This window comes from Blennius ocellaris (genome assembly GCF_963422515.1).
Source record: "Blennius ocellaris genome assembly, chromosome: 2".
Classification (NCBI taxonomy): Eukaryota; Metazoa; Chordata; class Actinopteri; order Blenniiformes; family Blenniidae; genus Blennius; species Blennius ocellaris.
The window spans coordinates 28,014,145-28,030,368 of record NC_137651.1 but is presented as its reverse complement, the minus strand read 5'-3'; the positions used below and the strand labels follow the sequence as shown (position 1 = coordinate 28,030,368).

Below are 16,224 nucleotides of genomic sequence, written 5' to 3'. Positions count from 1 at the left end.
CACGAAAAGTCTTTTTATTCATGTGAATGAATGACTAATGTTCCTGTCATGAAACAAAGAAGAAAAAAGAAATTGCTCTATAAAACTCAAAAGTGCAAATTCACTGTTGATTATTTTTTATAATTTGAAGCCCTGAAACATTTGCTAAACTTTCGATCTATAAAAAAGGCGGAATAATGTGATAGCAGAGTGTTTTCAAATGACTTGTTTTGTCTCGAGCTAGCATTAGAAAAAAAGAAAGAGGGAAAAAAAGCAGTCACGCAGAAGCAGAGCCTGGTTAAGTTTCAGTCAATGGACTGGCTGGAACTTTCAGCAGCTCATGCAGAAAGGACAGTTTTTTGTTTTGTTTTTTTTGTTTGTAGAGCTTAAAGGCCAGTGAACATTAAAAAAAAAAAAAAAAAAAAAAAAACCTGCAGAGATCATCCAAGTGAGACTTTCCTCTCAAATAAAACCAGTGTCCATTTCAACATGACATCAGAGGCCATTTTTCATTTGGCAGCTAAGAGCAAAATCCCAGCACGTTTAACAACTGTGGTTCAGACTCATGCATTACTGTCTCTCAGGACAAATATTAAAGCGGCAATACTTAATCTTCGTGTTTTAATTTGAGTGAAACGGGGATGTGTGGACGTGTCGTGTGGCGGCTCTGTGATTTATGAGATATTCTGAGTTAATAAAGTCCTTATTCTTTCTGGGTATTTAATTATGAGAATATCCTGGAGAATATGAGCGTGTCCTAATTAAAATCTCCATCCGCATGATTCTGGACCGATGTGGGTTGAAGGGAGTTGGTGTCGACGCACCCCACCCCCCCACCCTACGCCCCCTCCCCATCACGCCTGTCTGCAGTGAGACTGGCAACTCTGTCCTTGGATTTTTTTCCAGTGACGCAAACATGCACTCTGATCTTGACACGCTTCACCTGACGTGTAAACTTGATGGTGCGTAATAAGAATGCAGTCTGATAGAACGGATTGCTTGAGACGCCGTCTCTCGGCTTTCATTCCACTCCTGCTGCATTCTTTACAACCGTCGCCGAGCTCTTGCTTTAAGTTAGCACCTTTTGTGCGTAAGCATATCTCTGTTGTTAGTGTGGGAAACATCAGGGGATTTTTTTTTTTTTTTTTTTTTTTTGAAGAAGCTGCAGGCCCCCAGCACACATCTGAGCCAGAAGAAAAACACGCAGAAAGTGGCACATGTAGAATAATTCATTTATGCTTCTCCTTGGGTTTTTTCTTTTCTATTTTCCTCTTGAGCTTTTACTGCTTGTTTCTTCCCATTGTTTGTGATGTTTGTCAGTATGTTAATGTGCATGTGTGTGGAGTTTTTCAAACGAACTCGCCCTCGTGCAGAGACTGTGTTTGTTTCTAAATGTGATTTGTTGTTTACTGAAAGGCAACTTTTAATGCTCCCACAAGTGTTCAGGCTGATCGAGGGAATGGTTTTGGTTATTTGAAGCCAAATGCTTTTGAGATGATACGGAGTTAGTGGAGGGCCAGATGATGTTTGAATGTGGAAACATCATAAGTTTGGTTGTTTGAACTAAAAACATTCAACACAAGCTCTTTTTTTTTTTTTTTTTTTTAAATGGATTCAAACTCTTAACAGATACTGCACATAAGTACCACTGTGTGGGAGCCCAGAGGAAGCTGAGTAATGTTTTGGAGTATCTCTCGGGTCATGTTATGAGTCTTTGTGGATGCTGCGTGAGAAGAATTCACACTGTGTCACCGTGTAACACTTATTTTTATTGCATGCTGTCGATATAAGCCTGCAGTCAGACTTCTTTGCGCGTCAGATGTGGGTTTTTGTTTTTTTTAAACAAGATTGTTCAACTGAAATGTAAAATATTTCCACATGTGACACAGATTGTCTCAGTTGTTTTTAATTGTTGTTGTTTTGGGATTTTTTTTTATTTTTTTAATTTTTTATTTTTTCTCACCAGTCAGAAAGAATCAACAAAATCGGAAACATTTTTATTACTTGGTCCAGTATGTTAATAAGCATACAAAGATTTGTTTCGGAATTCATGAGCAGCATTAATTCAAACTAGAATATATAAACACAGATACGCTTATATGAAGGCTCTGTAGGCACATTATAGATAGATAGATAGATGGATAGATAGATAGATAGATAGATAGATAGATAGACAAAACATTTTGAAAACGAGACATGAATTTCAGTCGCTATGAGTCCACACTGAGACTCCATAGCATGTGACATATCCACGATGTGACCGTCTCATCGATACCTACATGACTCTTAATGCTCACTGTGGCCAATTAGTGCTGCCTTCCCGTCAGTCTGCAGTGTTTCCTGGCCGCCCTTCCACCCACCGACTGTATGTTGTCATACAAATATTTCTGCTACGTGTGCATGACTGTCCAATAAACCAACCACTACATGAAATTAAACACGCTCATCAATATTTCCCACGAATGTTACAGCTTCTAAAGAAGTCAGTGCATAAAGTTCATACATTCCAAAACATCCTTGTGGAAAGTCCTCCCATCACATCAGAATATCAAATTAAATCGGTCTCCTCGTTCTCCTGGGGGAGGTGTCTGACCTCGATGCGGCAACATCGCCGCTCGTCGCCGTTGGCAACATGTGAAGATGCAAACATCTCTTTCCAGCTCGGGCGTCATCGCTTCAACAACTTTTATTTCACTCTGGCATCATCCAGGATTCAATCTAAGTGTCTTTTTTCCACCCACTCAGTCACACATCTAAAACAGATGAGTCATTAGTGTCCAATAGTGGAGAAATCTACTGAGATTTCATATATGTATGTATATATATACAGTATTTTTTTTTCTGCCCTCCTCTGTACTATCTCTCCCCTAAAGCTGAGGCTGCAGGCTCCTCTCTGGTTTCTGATTTAAGACCCAGTGTCGTCAGTGTACCAAAGTCTCCGAACTGAAATGACAGTTTCCTACGTCTGCTTTAGATTCTATACAGTCTTTGTAATGGTGGTAATCTGCAAATCTAATTTCAACAACCCCCCCCAATGATCTCCTGTGAAAACAGGGCTATTGTAATAATGGATTATTACATTAGGAAATTCTAAATAGAACAAATATAGTGACTTTTAACTGCATGTGGTTGTAATCCAATGTACATATTTTGACTGTAACTCAATACAAAAATAAAAGTTGTTTTTTTTTGGACACTTTTTTGATGAATATTTCATACTGTCTTCTGTTTGGATTCCACAATCCAGGCTGGAGGTTTTCTTTCTACCAGCAAGACAAGTGATGTTTGGTACTTTGTGGATTTCCTGAGTTGGCGCGGATCCAAATATAGAAAAACCTGAGCACAGCATTGAACTTGTAGTCCAGTCTTCGGAAGCTCAGGCGGGAGCCATTTTCATTTTCTTGAATGTCAAATTATTAAGATAGTATGACCTTTCAATAATAGCATTTTCTTTGACTTCGACGGTGTTTCATGAGACCACCGGTTTATTTACACAAGGTAAAATTACAAGTCTCACGGAGGCAACTCGATGCACCGGGAGTCAGGACATCTTTTGTTATTCAGTGATATAATTAATTTTTCAACTCTTCTTGTGCTCACCTTTGCTTTTCATGACAGACTGGAGTCCTCCGCGGTACTGAAGGTACCGGTGTGATATTTATGGGGAGATGTTGGGTCATTCTTTAGAAGCCTTGTTTTTGTCCGCCGCTCTTCGCTCGAGGGGTTGTATTGCTCTGCGTTTTATTGTACAAAACCCCAGAGGTGTTCTTCTGGACTCGGCTTAGGTGACATATTCGGACAGGTCACGGTGGGCACTTTCTTCTTTGTTCGAAACTCTCCTGCGCTTTGAATAGCGATCATGCTGAAATATTCCATTTACCGAGCCTCAGGAGACTCGGAGCTGCTCTATCAGCCAGTATTTTGGGTGTATGTCCACCAGCATCCGGGGCGCCATCTATAAATGTCATCTCCCCAACACCCTTCGCACCGGTACAGCCTCGTGTCATGTTCCTCCCACCTATGTGCTCTACTGTCAGGTCCATGCATTCTCCGTGCCCTAAATTTACCCCGAGTTACAGACCCCAGCCTCAATCCAACAGACTCATCTTGGACTCATTTGACAGCGACGCGCTCTCCCGCTCTCCCCAGCTTCTTCAGCAAACTTTTAATCTTGTAGGTTTCTGCTCGAGAATAAGCGAGCGATGTTTTCTTGGACGCCGTCCACAGAACTCAATGTTATGCAACATCCTTCACGCTATCTGAGCTGTCACGGAAACTTCGATTTCATTGATAACCCCCGTACAGAGTCCGCGGCATCCACTCGTCTGTTTTCCAGAGCTACATTGTGTGAGCAGAGCACTGTTCAGAACGTTATTTTCGGCGGACAGCTGCGATGGCTCTGATTCATGGTGCTACCGCTCATTCCGCGCCTCTTGATAAATGCTGCAACTGCGTTTAGGTTTATTTTTCTCCCATTGTATGTCACCGGGCTTCAGGTATTTTATCTGTGTGAAGTCATACGATGACACTTTTTACAGTTCCTTGCCAGTGCGCTTACATGTGGAATCACACGCGTGCATTAAAAAATAAATCCACCTTCAATATGGTCTCTGTGGTGTAGATGTGAAAAATGCTGATATTAAAGATGCAAACGTTAACGTAGTTCAAACTTGTCTATACCTGCAGCAGCACAGTGTTGTTGCAGTGAGAAAACCCTGGTTCAATTCCCGGCCTTTTCGTGTAAATTCTGGTGTGTGCGTGGGTTCATGTGGACTCTGCTTCTGAACCGAATCCAAAGATACGCATGTCAGGGCCAGAGTAATTGATGACTTAAAACTGCCTGCAGGCACAAGTGTGATTGTGTTTCTGCCGTAGCCCCGTGATGGACTGGTGACTTATTCATAGTGTACCCTGCATTTCATCTACAGTCCGCTGGGATCAGCTCCAGCTCCCTCAGTTAACCAGGGCAAGAATAGAAGATTCACTGGCAGGAACACTTTTCTCACAAACAGACTAAAGCCACATTTACACGTCTCCAGGTTTTTACAAAAAGGGATATTTTCCCAAATATGTTTACAAAAAAAAAAAAAATCTTCATTGAAACCTGGCTCAGAGCTATTACGGGCAGCCAAACCTGTAGGGGGCAGTGTGCAGTGTAGAAAAAAAAAGTTTTTACAGTAATTCGCCAGCAGCTGTTGTCAAAAAAGAACAGTAAAGAAATGTATTTATACCGTTGGTTAAAAAATGTAAGTCATTCCATATTTTATTGTGAATAAAAAAAGGTTTAACCTTCAAAAAAGAAAAAAATTTACTGAGAAATGCCTCATGAAATTACAGTCAATAATAAAGTTTGTGCCATGACATAATACATTTTTTTTTACTTGTTTAATTTAACAGGAACAAACTGAATTCTTTACATCACATAAAGGCAAAAATCACATTGTCACTTGAGATACATTTTGCGGCATCTCATTGTTATCATTATAACAGTAAGAACAGTATTCTTCACAAATTTAGATGCAACCGGAGACACAGAGTTTCTCACTTTTTTCAAAAACCTGGGTACATGTAAACGTGGCCTAATATTTTGATATACCATGTTAAAAGTTATTCAATCTCTTTGGTCCATTGTCCAGTTCTTATGTTTCGAAATGATCATTTTCAAGCATTGAAGTTGATTTATGAGAACGGTCTGCAATCTAGAAATAATCCAATGATTCATTCTTTGAATCTTGTTCCATTGCTGCTTCAGTCATCGTGACAGACAAGGACGGTCAAGGGGCTGGACCCTTTCTCAGTCACCGGCAGCATGCATCCTGGACAGGCAGCCAATTAATGCAATTATAAAGTGGGGATCCACTGTTGAGTCATTTTACACGAGAGTGATTTTACCCAGAGGTGGTCCCACTGCAACACATATACATACATTCAAACCGTTAGCGCCTTGTTATCTTCAAATGTATGCATTAGTATGTGTCCTTGGTTTCCTTTTATGCATGCGTGATTTTTCCTCATTTATATTAATATTTCAGTTGATTTAGCTCCTCAATGTGACCGACTGTTAGCACAAGTTATTCTTACTGTTGTTAATAATGTATGCCGCTTAAGTAATCCCTTGTTGGAGGCTGTAGTTGAGTGGACGGGAACTAAATTCTCGTTCACCCTGTGCTCTGGCCCTCCCTGTATGTATCGATCCGGTGACCGGTGTTAATATTAAGCAATAAACCAAAAATAGAAACGCGAGGCAGAGATGCCCTTTTCTTTTTCATTTACTCGGCCATTCAAACATCTGTTCACATCCACTTTTACCTTCTCGGCAACCCATTAGTATTGAAGCTCTGCATTTCGGGCTGCTCAACATCATTTTAATGCAATTCAAAGACCTACATTCTGCACCAGAGTTGCCGTGGCAACAAAGTCCCCCCCCCCCAAGCCCTCCCTGAGATGCTGAGAGATCAATAGAGTATCCTCGACGGTGTGGCAGGAAATGCTCTGGCACAGATGGCCCTCTGAGTAACCATGAGCTTTGTGGCCCAGTTAGCATCTGAATACTAATCCAATCAACCAAGGTCATCAATACAGTGTCGTTTCACTGGTGTAAGTAACTGTCACGTAGTAGTCTGTTACACGGGAGCTGGAATGTGCTCAGCCGTGTGCTGGTAGCTCTGTCAGTGTCTCCGACAAAGGAAATGTAAAGAATTAATTCACACAAGGCAAGCCACACTCCTGCTACCAACACTGAAGGAGCAGTGCTAAATAATAAATACACTCTGGGGAGAGGGGGCTTAGGACATTTCTTGCACAGCATCCTACCTTTTTTTTTTTTTTTTTTTTTTTTTTACACACAAGCAGGCAGTTTGTTTAACCTCGGTATAAATGTGAGTGATTGCAGAAAATAACTCTTGAGCGTGAGTTGTGTTTTGGTGGCTCTCTCCTGGAATTGGAAGTAAAGCCTGCAGAGTCAGAACAAGCAGGGAGGGGAGAGTAAACACAAACCAAGCTGGGGATCGAGCTCGGTGTCTCCTCTAAATCCGGCCTAATGGTCTGTTGAAGTGTAATATAAAGTAGAGGCGATGCCGTCGGCGTTGAGTGAAATTTGACCAGCAGTCTTTGATAAAGCATCCCACTGGGTTTGGGCTCATGCTTCAAGCTGCTCTCCTTCTCTCAGATAATGCCATCATACAAACCCGTTTTTTTAATGAGTGCTCTGATTGGCCAGTGGTATTTCATAGATAACAAGGTGTCATGGTGTCAGCCTGTTGTGTGCAACAATTTTTAAAAAGCAAGCAAAGGAACAGAGGATCTTCATTACTGGGTGGTAGTCGCAACACGTTTATATAAAATGACAGCAGTGCACACGCAATGTCTTACTTTGTCTTACACATAGCAACTCTCATCAGATCATGCATGTTGATTTTAAACTGTGTATAAAAGCAGTCTGTGCAAAGTATTTAAGAAGACGTAAAAGGACATAACTTATGCTTAAACTTTTTTTTCATTAAACTTGACGTGTGGCATTTAAAATATTCCATGAATTCACCTCCAGGCCGTTTTTTTTTTTAATCAAATTTAATTTAGAGCTTGTGGTACTGTGTGCTTGAGATGCTTTTGCTTTGGGCACAATGCTGGACAAAATCGGTGGTGTTAAGGACGTCAGCATCACCTCTCCATAGCGGAATGGGGATAAAGGGGCTGTAAAATTAGTCACGACAAATTGGATAAACCGCTGCAAATGGTGAAAAACGAACAGTATTTGCGTTTCAAATCTACAGCCAGCTTTTCCTGAGTGAATTAAAAGAATTATGCTGGACCCCCGCTAAAAGGGAGGCTCTGCTGACTGACACTCCGGCTCTGGCGATGAAGAAAAGTGTCACCCCGTGGGGGTTGGATGGAGTGAAGGAACCCTTATGTCAATCCCTAAACCTACAAGATAAAAGTCGGTTGTCATCCGTCCGCTTGATCAGCATTAGCAGGCTCTGTTGTCAACAGTAAAGCTTATGGCATTAGCAGTTAAGATGGATGCCAAAGAGTGTGAAAACCACTGCCAATGTGACACCAGCTCATCACTGTTTGTGTTCTACTGGGGTCTCTCATCGTTATTACAGCCAAGGATCACTTTTTACCCCGTCACCACAGGCGTGTTCTCTCCGAGACTGAAATCAATACCTCTGAATGAGAATGAGAGAATCAGAATATTCCCCCCCAAAAATCCCAAGAATTGCCCAGAAACGCCTCCGTATAAGGGCCTCGGCAAACAAGCAAGTGTTTCCTCAGTTTTTTCACCTTTGCTTTTTGTTGCAGTGATTTACATGACAGCTTTCTGTCTAATGTTGCAGCCCATTTCAGAGTGCACACACCATGAAAAGGTTATAAAAATCCTTGAGCACTGTTGACAAGCGCCCTTTCCTAGTGTTAATTCTCCACCTTGATGTGGAATATAGAACAAGCACATCAGGTCTTGCTGTATGGCGCAAACGTACACGGCGGGGTTACCTAATATAGGAAAACTGCCTTGTGATCAGTCAAGAAATTATATGGTCCAGTAGTGAAGCAGCCTGGTTGCAGGGGGGGGAAAAAAAACACTGTTATTTCCATTAAAAGGCTGCAGAGACATGGGCTTCTGACGGCATTGGTGCAGGCTTTCATCATCCCAGGTGCCATTATTTCAGAAAAGCTCTATTTCATTTTGTGATTGATACCTCGCTGGCAGTCGCCGAAATCTTGTTCAGAGTCTGGATTTTCTTTTTTTTTTTGTAGCAGCAGCAGGCTCTCATAAAGGCTATGATGCTATTTATTAATTCAAAGACCTCTATTTTTTGACTCAGCGTCTCTCCTATTTCCCTTTATCTGTCTCACACACAGGACGTGGAAGCTGATCGACAATGGAGCGGCTGGTTCTGTGCGTGCTGCTGTGTGCGGCCCTGGTGAAGGGCTACAGCTGCCCCGGCCGCTGTATCTGCCAGCACCTCTCCCCGACCCTCACCCTGCTCTGCGCCAAGACTGGCCTGCTGTTCGTGCCCCCCACCATCGACCGCAAGACCGTGGAACTCCGGCTCACGGACAACTTCATCACCATCATCCGCAAAAAAGACTTCTTCAACATGACCAGTCTGGTCCACCTCACCTTGTCGCGGAACACCATCAGTCAGATCACGCCGCACGCCTTCCTTGGCCTGCGGTCCCTGCGGGCGCTCCACATGGACGGGAACCGCCTCAGCGTGATTAAGAGCGACCACTTCAAAGGCCTCATCAACCTGCGGCACCTCATTCTCGGGAACAACCAGATCCACCAGGTGGCGCCCACCTCCTTCGACGAGTTCGTTTCCACCATCGAGGATCTGGATCTTTCCAATAACAACTTGCGCGGCCTGCCGTGGGAAGCCATAGCCAGAATGAGCAACATTAACACGCTCACGCTGGACCACAACCTGATCGACCACATCGAAGCGGGGACGTTTACGCTGCTCACTAAGCTCGTCCGTCTCGACATGACCTCCAACCGGCTGCAGAAGCTGCCGCCAGACAGCCTGTTCCAGCACGCTCAGGTCCTCTCTGACGCCAAGGGCTCCAGCTCGTCCACCCTTGCTGTGAGCTTCGGCGGGAACCCTCTTCACTGTAACTGTGAGCTGCTGTGGCTGCGCCGGCTGACCCGAGAGGATGACCTCGAGACCTGTGCTTCACCGGAGCACCTCATGGACAAGTACTTCTGGTCCATCCAGGAGGAGGAGTTTATCTGTGAGCCCCCCCTGATCACCAAACACCTCGCCACGAAGCCCTTTGTGATGGAAGGGCAAGGGGTGACTCTGAAATGCAAGGCGGTGGGCGATCCGGACCCCGATATCCACTGGCGCTCGCCCGACGGCAAGCTGGTCCATAATAACTCCCGCACTATCCTGTATGATAATGGAACCCTTGATATTCTGATCACCACGCTGAAGGACAGCGGGGCATTCAACTGCGTGGCTTCCAACGCCGCCGGCATCGCCACAGCTGCTGTCGAGATCAACATGATCCCCTTACCGCTGTTTGTTAACAACACGGGCCACATGCGAGAGGACCCCGGCCTCTCAGACATCACCACCTCCTCCAAATCTGGCAACGACACCAAGGGCTACGACAAGCAGGACAGGAGGGTGCTGGTCAGCGAGGTGACCTCCTCCTCTGCTGTGATCCGCTGGCCTTCCGAGCGCCACATCCCTGGCATTAGGATGTACCAGATTCAGTACAACAGCACGGCAGATGATACTTTGGTGTACAGGTAAGCAGTTGTGGAGGGTGGGGGGGGCACACATTAGGGACGTGTGGAAAGGTGACACATCTGGAGTCACCATCTGCTGTGTGACACAGCGGTCCATTATGGCAGATTGGCATTTCCCAAAGACGCAAAATAATTAAATATTGACCAGGCAGAGCTCCTGTAGATAAAACAGGGAACAACTTGGAGAAAAAGTTAGAATACAAGAAAATGCTTTACACGTTTACATTTTCTTTTCTTTCTTTTTTTTTTCTCTTTACTTTTTTCCAGGCAGCTGTATGGATTTAGAGTTCAGCACCCAGCAGGGCTAAATAGCATTCTCAGCATCATTAAAATATAATATGACAACCATAACAATAGCAAGAAGGGCCCACTATTTCACTGCATGTAACTGTTTGTATCATTAGTGTTGCAGCCATTAATTGGTTGTTGCATAGATTGTGATTAGACACGGCTGTTTGATGATAGGTTCAGTTGTTGAGGCACCAGAGGTGTTCAGCTTTCCTATTTATTGCAAGTTAAAGGCAACAACACCGGAGAATAAAGTCCTCTAAACAGGACAGAATACCTCTGAAAGGTTATGAGAGGATTAATAATGTTTTTCTTCTGGACAACTTTGTGTTTGATTTGGGATTTTACTTTAATCGTGGTTTCTGTAAAAGTGTGAGAGGTCAAAGATAGGGCAAAAAGCATTGATGTAGTCTGTGATAATACCTGTATATAGCTTTCAATGTGCAAATGTGGTATTTCCTTATGAACGCTAGCCAAGAGGTGGTCCAACTGACTTGAAATCAAACAGTCAAACAGTCCCACACACGTTCGCTCGTACAATCTAGGATTACTGATTGAATTTTAAGAAATGTGTTTTTGCCTTATAGTAAGAAGACAGACTAGAACTAGACAAAGCCCACACAAGCACAGGAAGAACATGTAAACTCCACATGTCATGGCCTACCGCTGCAACGCTTTTCCTCACCTTTACCCATGTCTACTTTATCAAACAATATGTGATTTTAGAGCAAGTATATAAAGTCCAAATGTCAATTGAAACAATATTAAATAACCTGTTTTGACAAAAGAAAACAAAAAACTATTGTTGTCAAAAAGAATTGGAACGTGTACCATAGACCATAGCCCTTCCTGCTACGGCGGCATGAAGAACATGATTCCCCCACACCGAAGATCACGTTTTAAGCCATAAAATTGACTTACAATGTGTCGATATTTATGTTTGAATTATCCAGGTTAATATGAACATTTGTGAGGAAAAATAAGGGCTTCCATGAAATACACACCAAAATGTACTTCAATACAGTGAAAAGCTACTTTGTTACTTTTTGTATTTTTGCTTGGTTACATTCAGTGAAGTAGTCGAAGTAAATTGTCATTACAAAGTATTTTCTTGAGATGAATTATGATACAATGTGAAGGTTAAGCTGTAATTTGTTAAGTATATACAACTGCAGTCACAATAACGAATTGTTTATGCAAACTGCAAACTGAGCTCAAGTTTTGAACCATCATGGATAAAAACCGCCATTTGCAGATGCTGTAGGAATTTTAAAATACATTTCATGTGAGTTTTTTCTTCCCTACAATATGTGAAACAAATTAGCTGTATCTATTACACTGAACAGCATTTCTGGATTTATGTATTCATGGAGGGAGTTAATAATAGTGGTTGACTTTCTTTTCCCCCATTTTTTTTTTTTTTTTTTTAGGTTTTTCAGATATAATGAGTAGCTCTCCTGTATAATTTTCTCATCCTGTTTCAGCATGGAGCTGAGTGTTGTTTTGTCTTTAGGTGATACATTATTACCTACAAATGATAACCATCAAAGTCCCCCTTTAGGGAAAAGGAACAAGCTTCTAATTATATTAGCGCCAATGCTGACCTGAAGACAATGCCGTTCTCCTGCGTATTTAGAGTCGCGTAATCTCACATTTGTCGACCAACTGCGACCTTCGAGGTATTCTCACATCAAAACTGTCTGCGCATCATGCGTCACTTGTCCTGCAGCCCCGGAGCTGTTGTGGCATATTCTTCAGGGATTGGACTTCCTCCGCATTGTTTATCACCTCTGTGCCTGTTTTTTATGCATAAACTCAACACAGCCTTACTGCTTTTTTTTTAATAGTGGAACATATTGTCTTGTAAGTCAGATTTAATGAAGTGTGGTGCTTCTTGAGTTTGTCTGCTAAAAAGAGTGATAGCTACTGCTCGAGTGTCCATGTCCCTCTCGCCTTTTTGTTGTGTGGGACTAACACCTTTGTGTGATTTAGTACCCTTTATGCAAATGGCACCATGTAGGCGATATGATGCCCGTGATTAATCTTTTACGTCTTCACTGTGATGTCTCTCCCTCTCCCTCTCTCTTGTGCAGGATGATCCCATCCACCAGCAAGAACTTCCTCATCAACGACCTGGCTGCAGGACGGGAGTACGACCTCTGCGTGCTGGCGGTTTATGACGACGGCATCACATCATTAACGGCCACACGTGTAGTTGGCTGCGTGCAGTTCCACACGGCCAACGAGGTCAGCAAGTGCCGCTTCATGCACAGCCAGTTCCTGGGAGGCACGATGATCATCATTATCGGTGGTATAATCGTTGCGTCCGTGCTGGTGTTCATCATCATCCTGATGATCCGCTACAAGGCCTACAGCAGCCCAGAGGACAGTAAGACCAAGGTCAGCTCCAGCATGCACTCCCAGACCAACGGCAGCCAGCAGCGGCTGCGGCGCTCCGCCTCCAAGCAGCCTTCCGACGAGGGCCAACGCGAAGCCGCGGCGCCCAAGGAGTGCATGGCGCTGGTGCTGAGGGTGGAGAGCGACAAGAAGGAGGAGGCGGCGGCCACCACCGCCATCTTGGAGGTGGAGCTGCCTCCGCTGTACGCAGACAAGCTGAAGAGGAGAACCAGCCTGGACGCGCAGCGCTCCGGCCCCCCCTCCGAGGACACGCAGACGGACAGTAGCCTGACGGGCTCCACCATGTCCCTGTGCCTCATCGGCCCCAACGCCGGCACAAAGGAGGCTCCCAGGCTCAAAGACAAGAAGAGTGCCCTGGCCAACATGGGGCTGCTCCCCAACGAGCTGGCACGAACTAGGCACAGATTCTCTTTTGACGGCGGGGATTACTCCATATTTCAGAGTCATAGTTATCCACGCAGAGCGAGGACGAGGTGGCACAAATCCACCAACCAGCTCGACGTGGAGTGGTCGCCGCTCGCCAACAGGAGAGTTACGTTCAGCAGCACTGAGTGGATGCTGGAGAGCACAGTCTGAGGAAAATAGTGAAGCCAAAAAAAAAAGAATAAATGGCTCAGCCACACGCAGACATACACATGTGAAAACACAGATATGTCTACATGCCATTTGACACACTTTCCCCCGCACACAGGAAAACGATCGACACAAGCACATGTACGTTCCACGAGGCAAACTTTCTGTGAGTTGCTGGAGAAGAACACAGTCTCTCTCTTTCATCCTGCCTCCCCGTCATACTCCCAGAGAGGTTTGTTGGCCATGTCCTTTCTTTATGCAGCAGTGCCTTATTCTTTAAAAAAATAAATAAAAAGAAGAAGAAGAAAAAAATGTACGAATGGAGGATGCTGCCCACTGTAGTCATAAACCTTCCTCTCTTATCATTGCATCCCGCCTCGGTAATGGGAAGCGTCATCGTTGGATTTTTAGTTCTCTCCTTCTTTCTGTGACATGCCAAGGGGGGGGGTGTGTTGCGTTCTGATGTGACTGTTTTAATTGCTACAAAACAAAAACAAACAAAAGAGAAAAAAAAGAAAAGAAAAAAACTTCATCATAACTGTAAAGTGATCAGCCAGGTATCCTGTTATGTCAATCATGTTTTGGGTTCTTTCAGAAAAAAAAAAAAACATTAAAAAAACTTTTGCACAGAAGACACGAGATACAAGGACCAGTATCACCACCAGTCTATACAATAATAACAATAATAAAAAAAAGAGAGAGAAGAACAGAATTTTACAAACGCCGATTTCTATTGTTAGCGAAGAGAGTACGGACCCGGAAACCTGCCATGGATTCTTCTTTGACGGTCGGACTATATGATGTTAAATAGATATTGTTCCAGATGTGACTGTATATTAATCGGTACCGTATCTGGCTGGTCTAGATAAAAGACAACAGACAAAAAGACATATATAAGTATATTAAAACATTGGTGTATGTGTACTAACTATGTAAGTAAGTAAGTCATATGTCACATGACTTTTTACAAAGCATTTGGGTGTTGGCTGCAGGTTTTTACATTAAAAACCTGTGTCATCACGCCTCTCCCTATTTAGTATGTCAAAGTTTGGACCATTTATCCCCTCACGAAGGGTATTAAATTTTTTGGTGTGGGTTAACTGTGCCGGTGGTGTTTTCTTCTTGTGCTGCAGGGGTGTGTGAGTGTGTGTTTGTGTGTGGGTATGTGTGGGCACGCTGCAGAGAGAGGGACACACACGGCTCCAAATGATAAATATTTGATTCCTGAGTGCTATTTATAAAGCTCCTGTGAAAGCTCCACGGTAGCAGAGTGGGGTGTGGGACGACGAGGGACATGACAAGTAGACATGGTGCAGAATTTAAATGCAGCCAGCTGTTCCTGACACAAGTGCAGGATGTGACACCCACCACAAGGGGGGGGACAAAGCAAGATCTGCGAGGGTCCTGTTTGAGGATTCAAGAATTCTTCATTGCCATGCCAGTACGGACATGACATGGATTGAAATTCTGTACCTGATGCTAAAGCAGAAATAAATAGGCAGTGAGAGTGAGGGATGGGTGCAGTCCTTCAAGATGGAGAGTGGTCACTTCCTGGTGTAAATGTGTGAGATGGAGGATGGACAGAGCGTTCCTCTCTGCGCCTGCCACACCGTGATGCAGGAGCGGAGGACACTCCGCCAAGCTCACAAGCCCAGATGTTGCAGTCGCCGGAGAGGTGCACGCCAGGTCCACAGCTCTGCAGTGGAGGTGTGGGGGGGGGGGGGGGGATTGGAGGTGTGTCCGCATTCCCTGAGATCCACCACCATCTCCTTTCCAGCTTGCAAACTTCCCAATGCGACAGCTCGGGTGTTTGGCAGAGCAGACATTCGTCAGCAGGGTGAACAGGATGAGGCTCAGCACACAGCCTTGAGGGAAGCCAGTGAGGGCGATTGGGGGGGGGGGGGGGGGGGGGGGGGGGGAAGACGCCGTGGATCCTGACGGTCATCACAAGATGCATTTAAAGAAAAAGAAAAAAAAAAACCCCATCATGCATTCTGAAATTTTTTTCTAAATAACTAATTCCAGGGCTAAATGAGGCCAGTTTCAACAAATGCTACTACCCCAACTGCTAAGCACTCAATTTGAGGTCAATCTTCTACAAATTGTTAATTTGTTTTCATTTTTTCACCCCACAATTAAACCAGGAATTTCTTGTGCACTGAAGAAGATCAGACAGTTATGTGTGAAAAGAAGCAGCCGCAGAAAAGGAGAATAAATGGCACCATTAGAAGATGGTTGTTGAAAGACTGTTTTCCATGAAATCAAAAACTAATGTTCATCCTATTCAATGTGTTAATATCAATAAAATGGGAGTTTCTGTGCTATCAAGAGTCTAACCAGAGGGAAATGATCCATTTGTTTATTTGTTGATTTAAAGAAAATGAGGGAAAACATGTGTACCGACCTAAATCAAATTATGATTCAATATTTTAAATGAAATGAGATCTTTAAAGACACTAAAGTGCACCATAGGGTTCACCTCTATGATTTGCATGTCGGCAAAAACAAATGAAGTAAAGCCTTAAATAAAATCAGTTGAATTAGTGTGGTTTGTGTTTTATGCCATGAAGTTGAAGTTCACATATTAATACATGTACGTATAAAATGCACAAATAATTAGGTGTAATTACCGTCTCTATATTAACACTGCATTGCAATCTTCTTACGACAAAGGGGTTTGATACATGGTGGCAAAATAAGTATATTGG

The 16,224-nt window shown here is 43.6% G+C and overlaps 1 protein-coding gene across 1 annotated transcript in view; it reads left to right on the top strand.

Annotated features, from left to right (window-relative positions):
- lrfn1 (leucine rich repeat and fibronectin type III domain containing 1) overlaps nucleotides 1-14,575 on the top strand; it is a 36,491-nt gene extending 21,916 nt beyond the window's left edge. Inside the window, exons 2-3 of the mRNA XM_080504110.1 lie at nucleotides 8,842-10,237; nucleotides 12,619-14,575. Coding sequence (XP_080360236.1) covers nucleotides 8,862-10,237; nucleotides 12,619-13,519 — 2,277 coding nt within the window. The 5' untranslated portion in view covers nucleotides 8,842-8,861 and the 3' untranslated portion in view covers nucleotides 13,520-14,575. The remainder of the gene's footprint in view (nucleotides 1-8,841; nucleotides 10,238-12,618) is intronic.
- The last annotated feature ends 1,649 nt before the right edge of the window (nucleotides 14,576-16,224 follow it).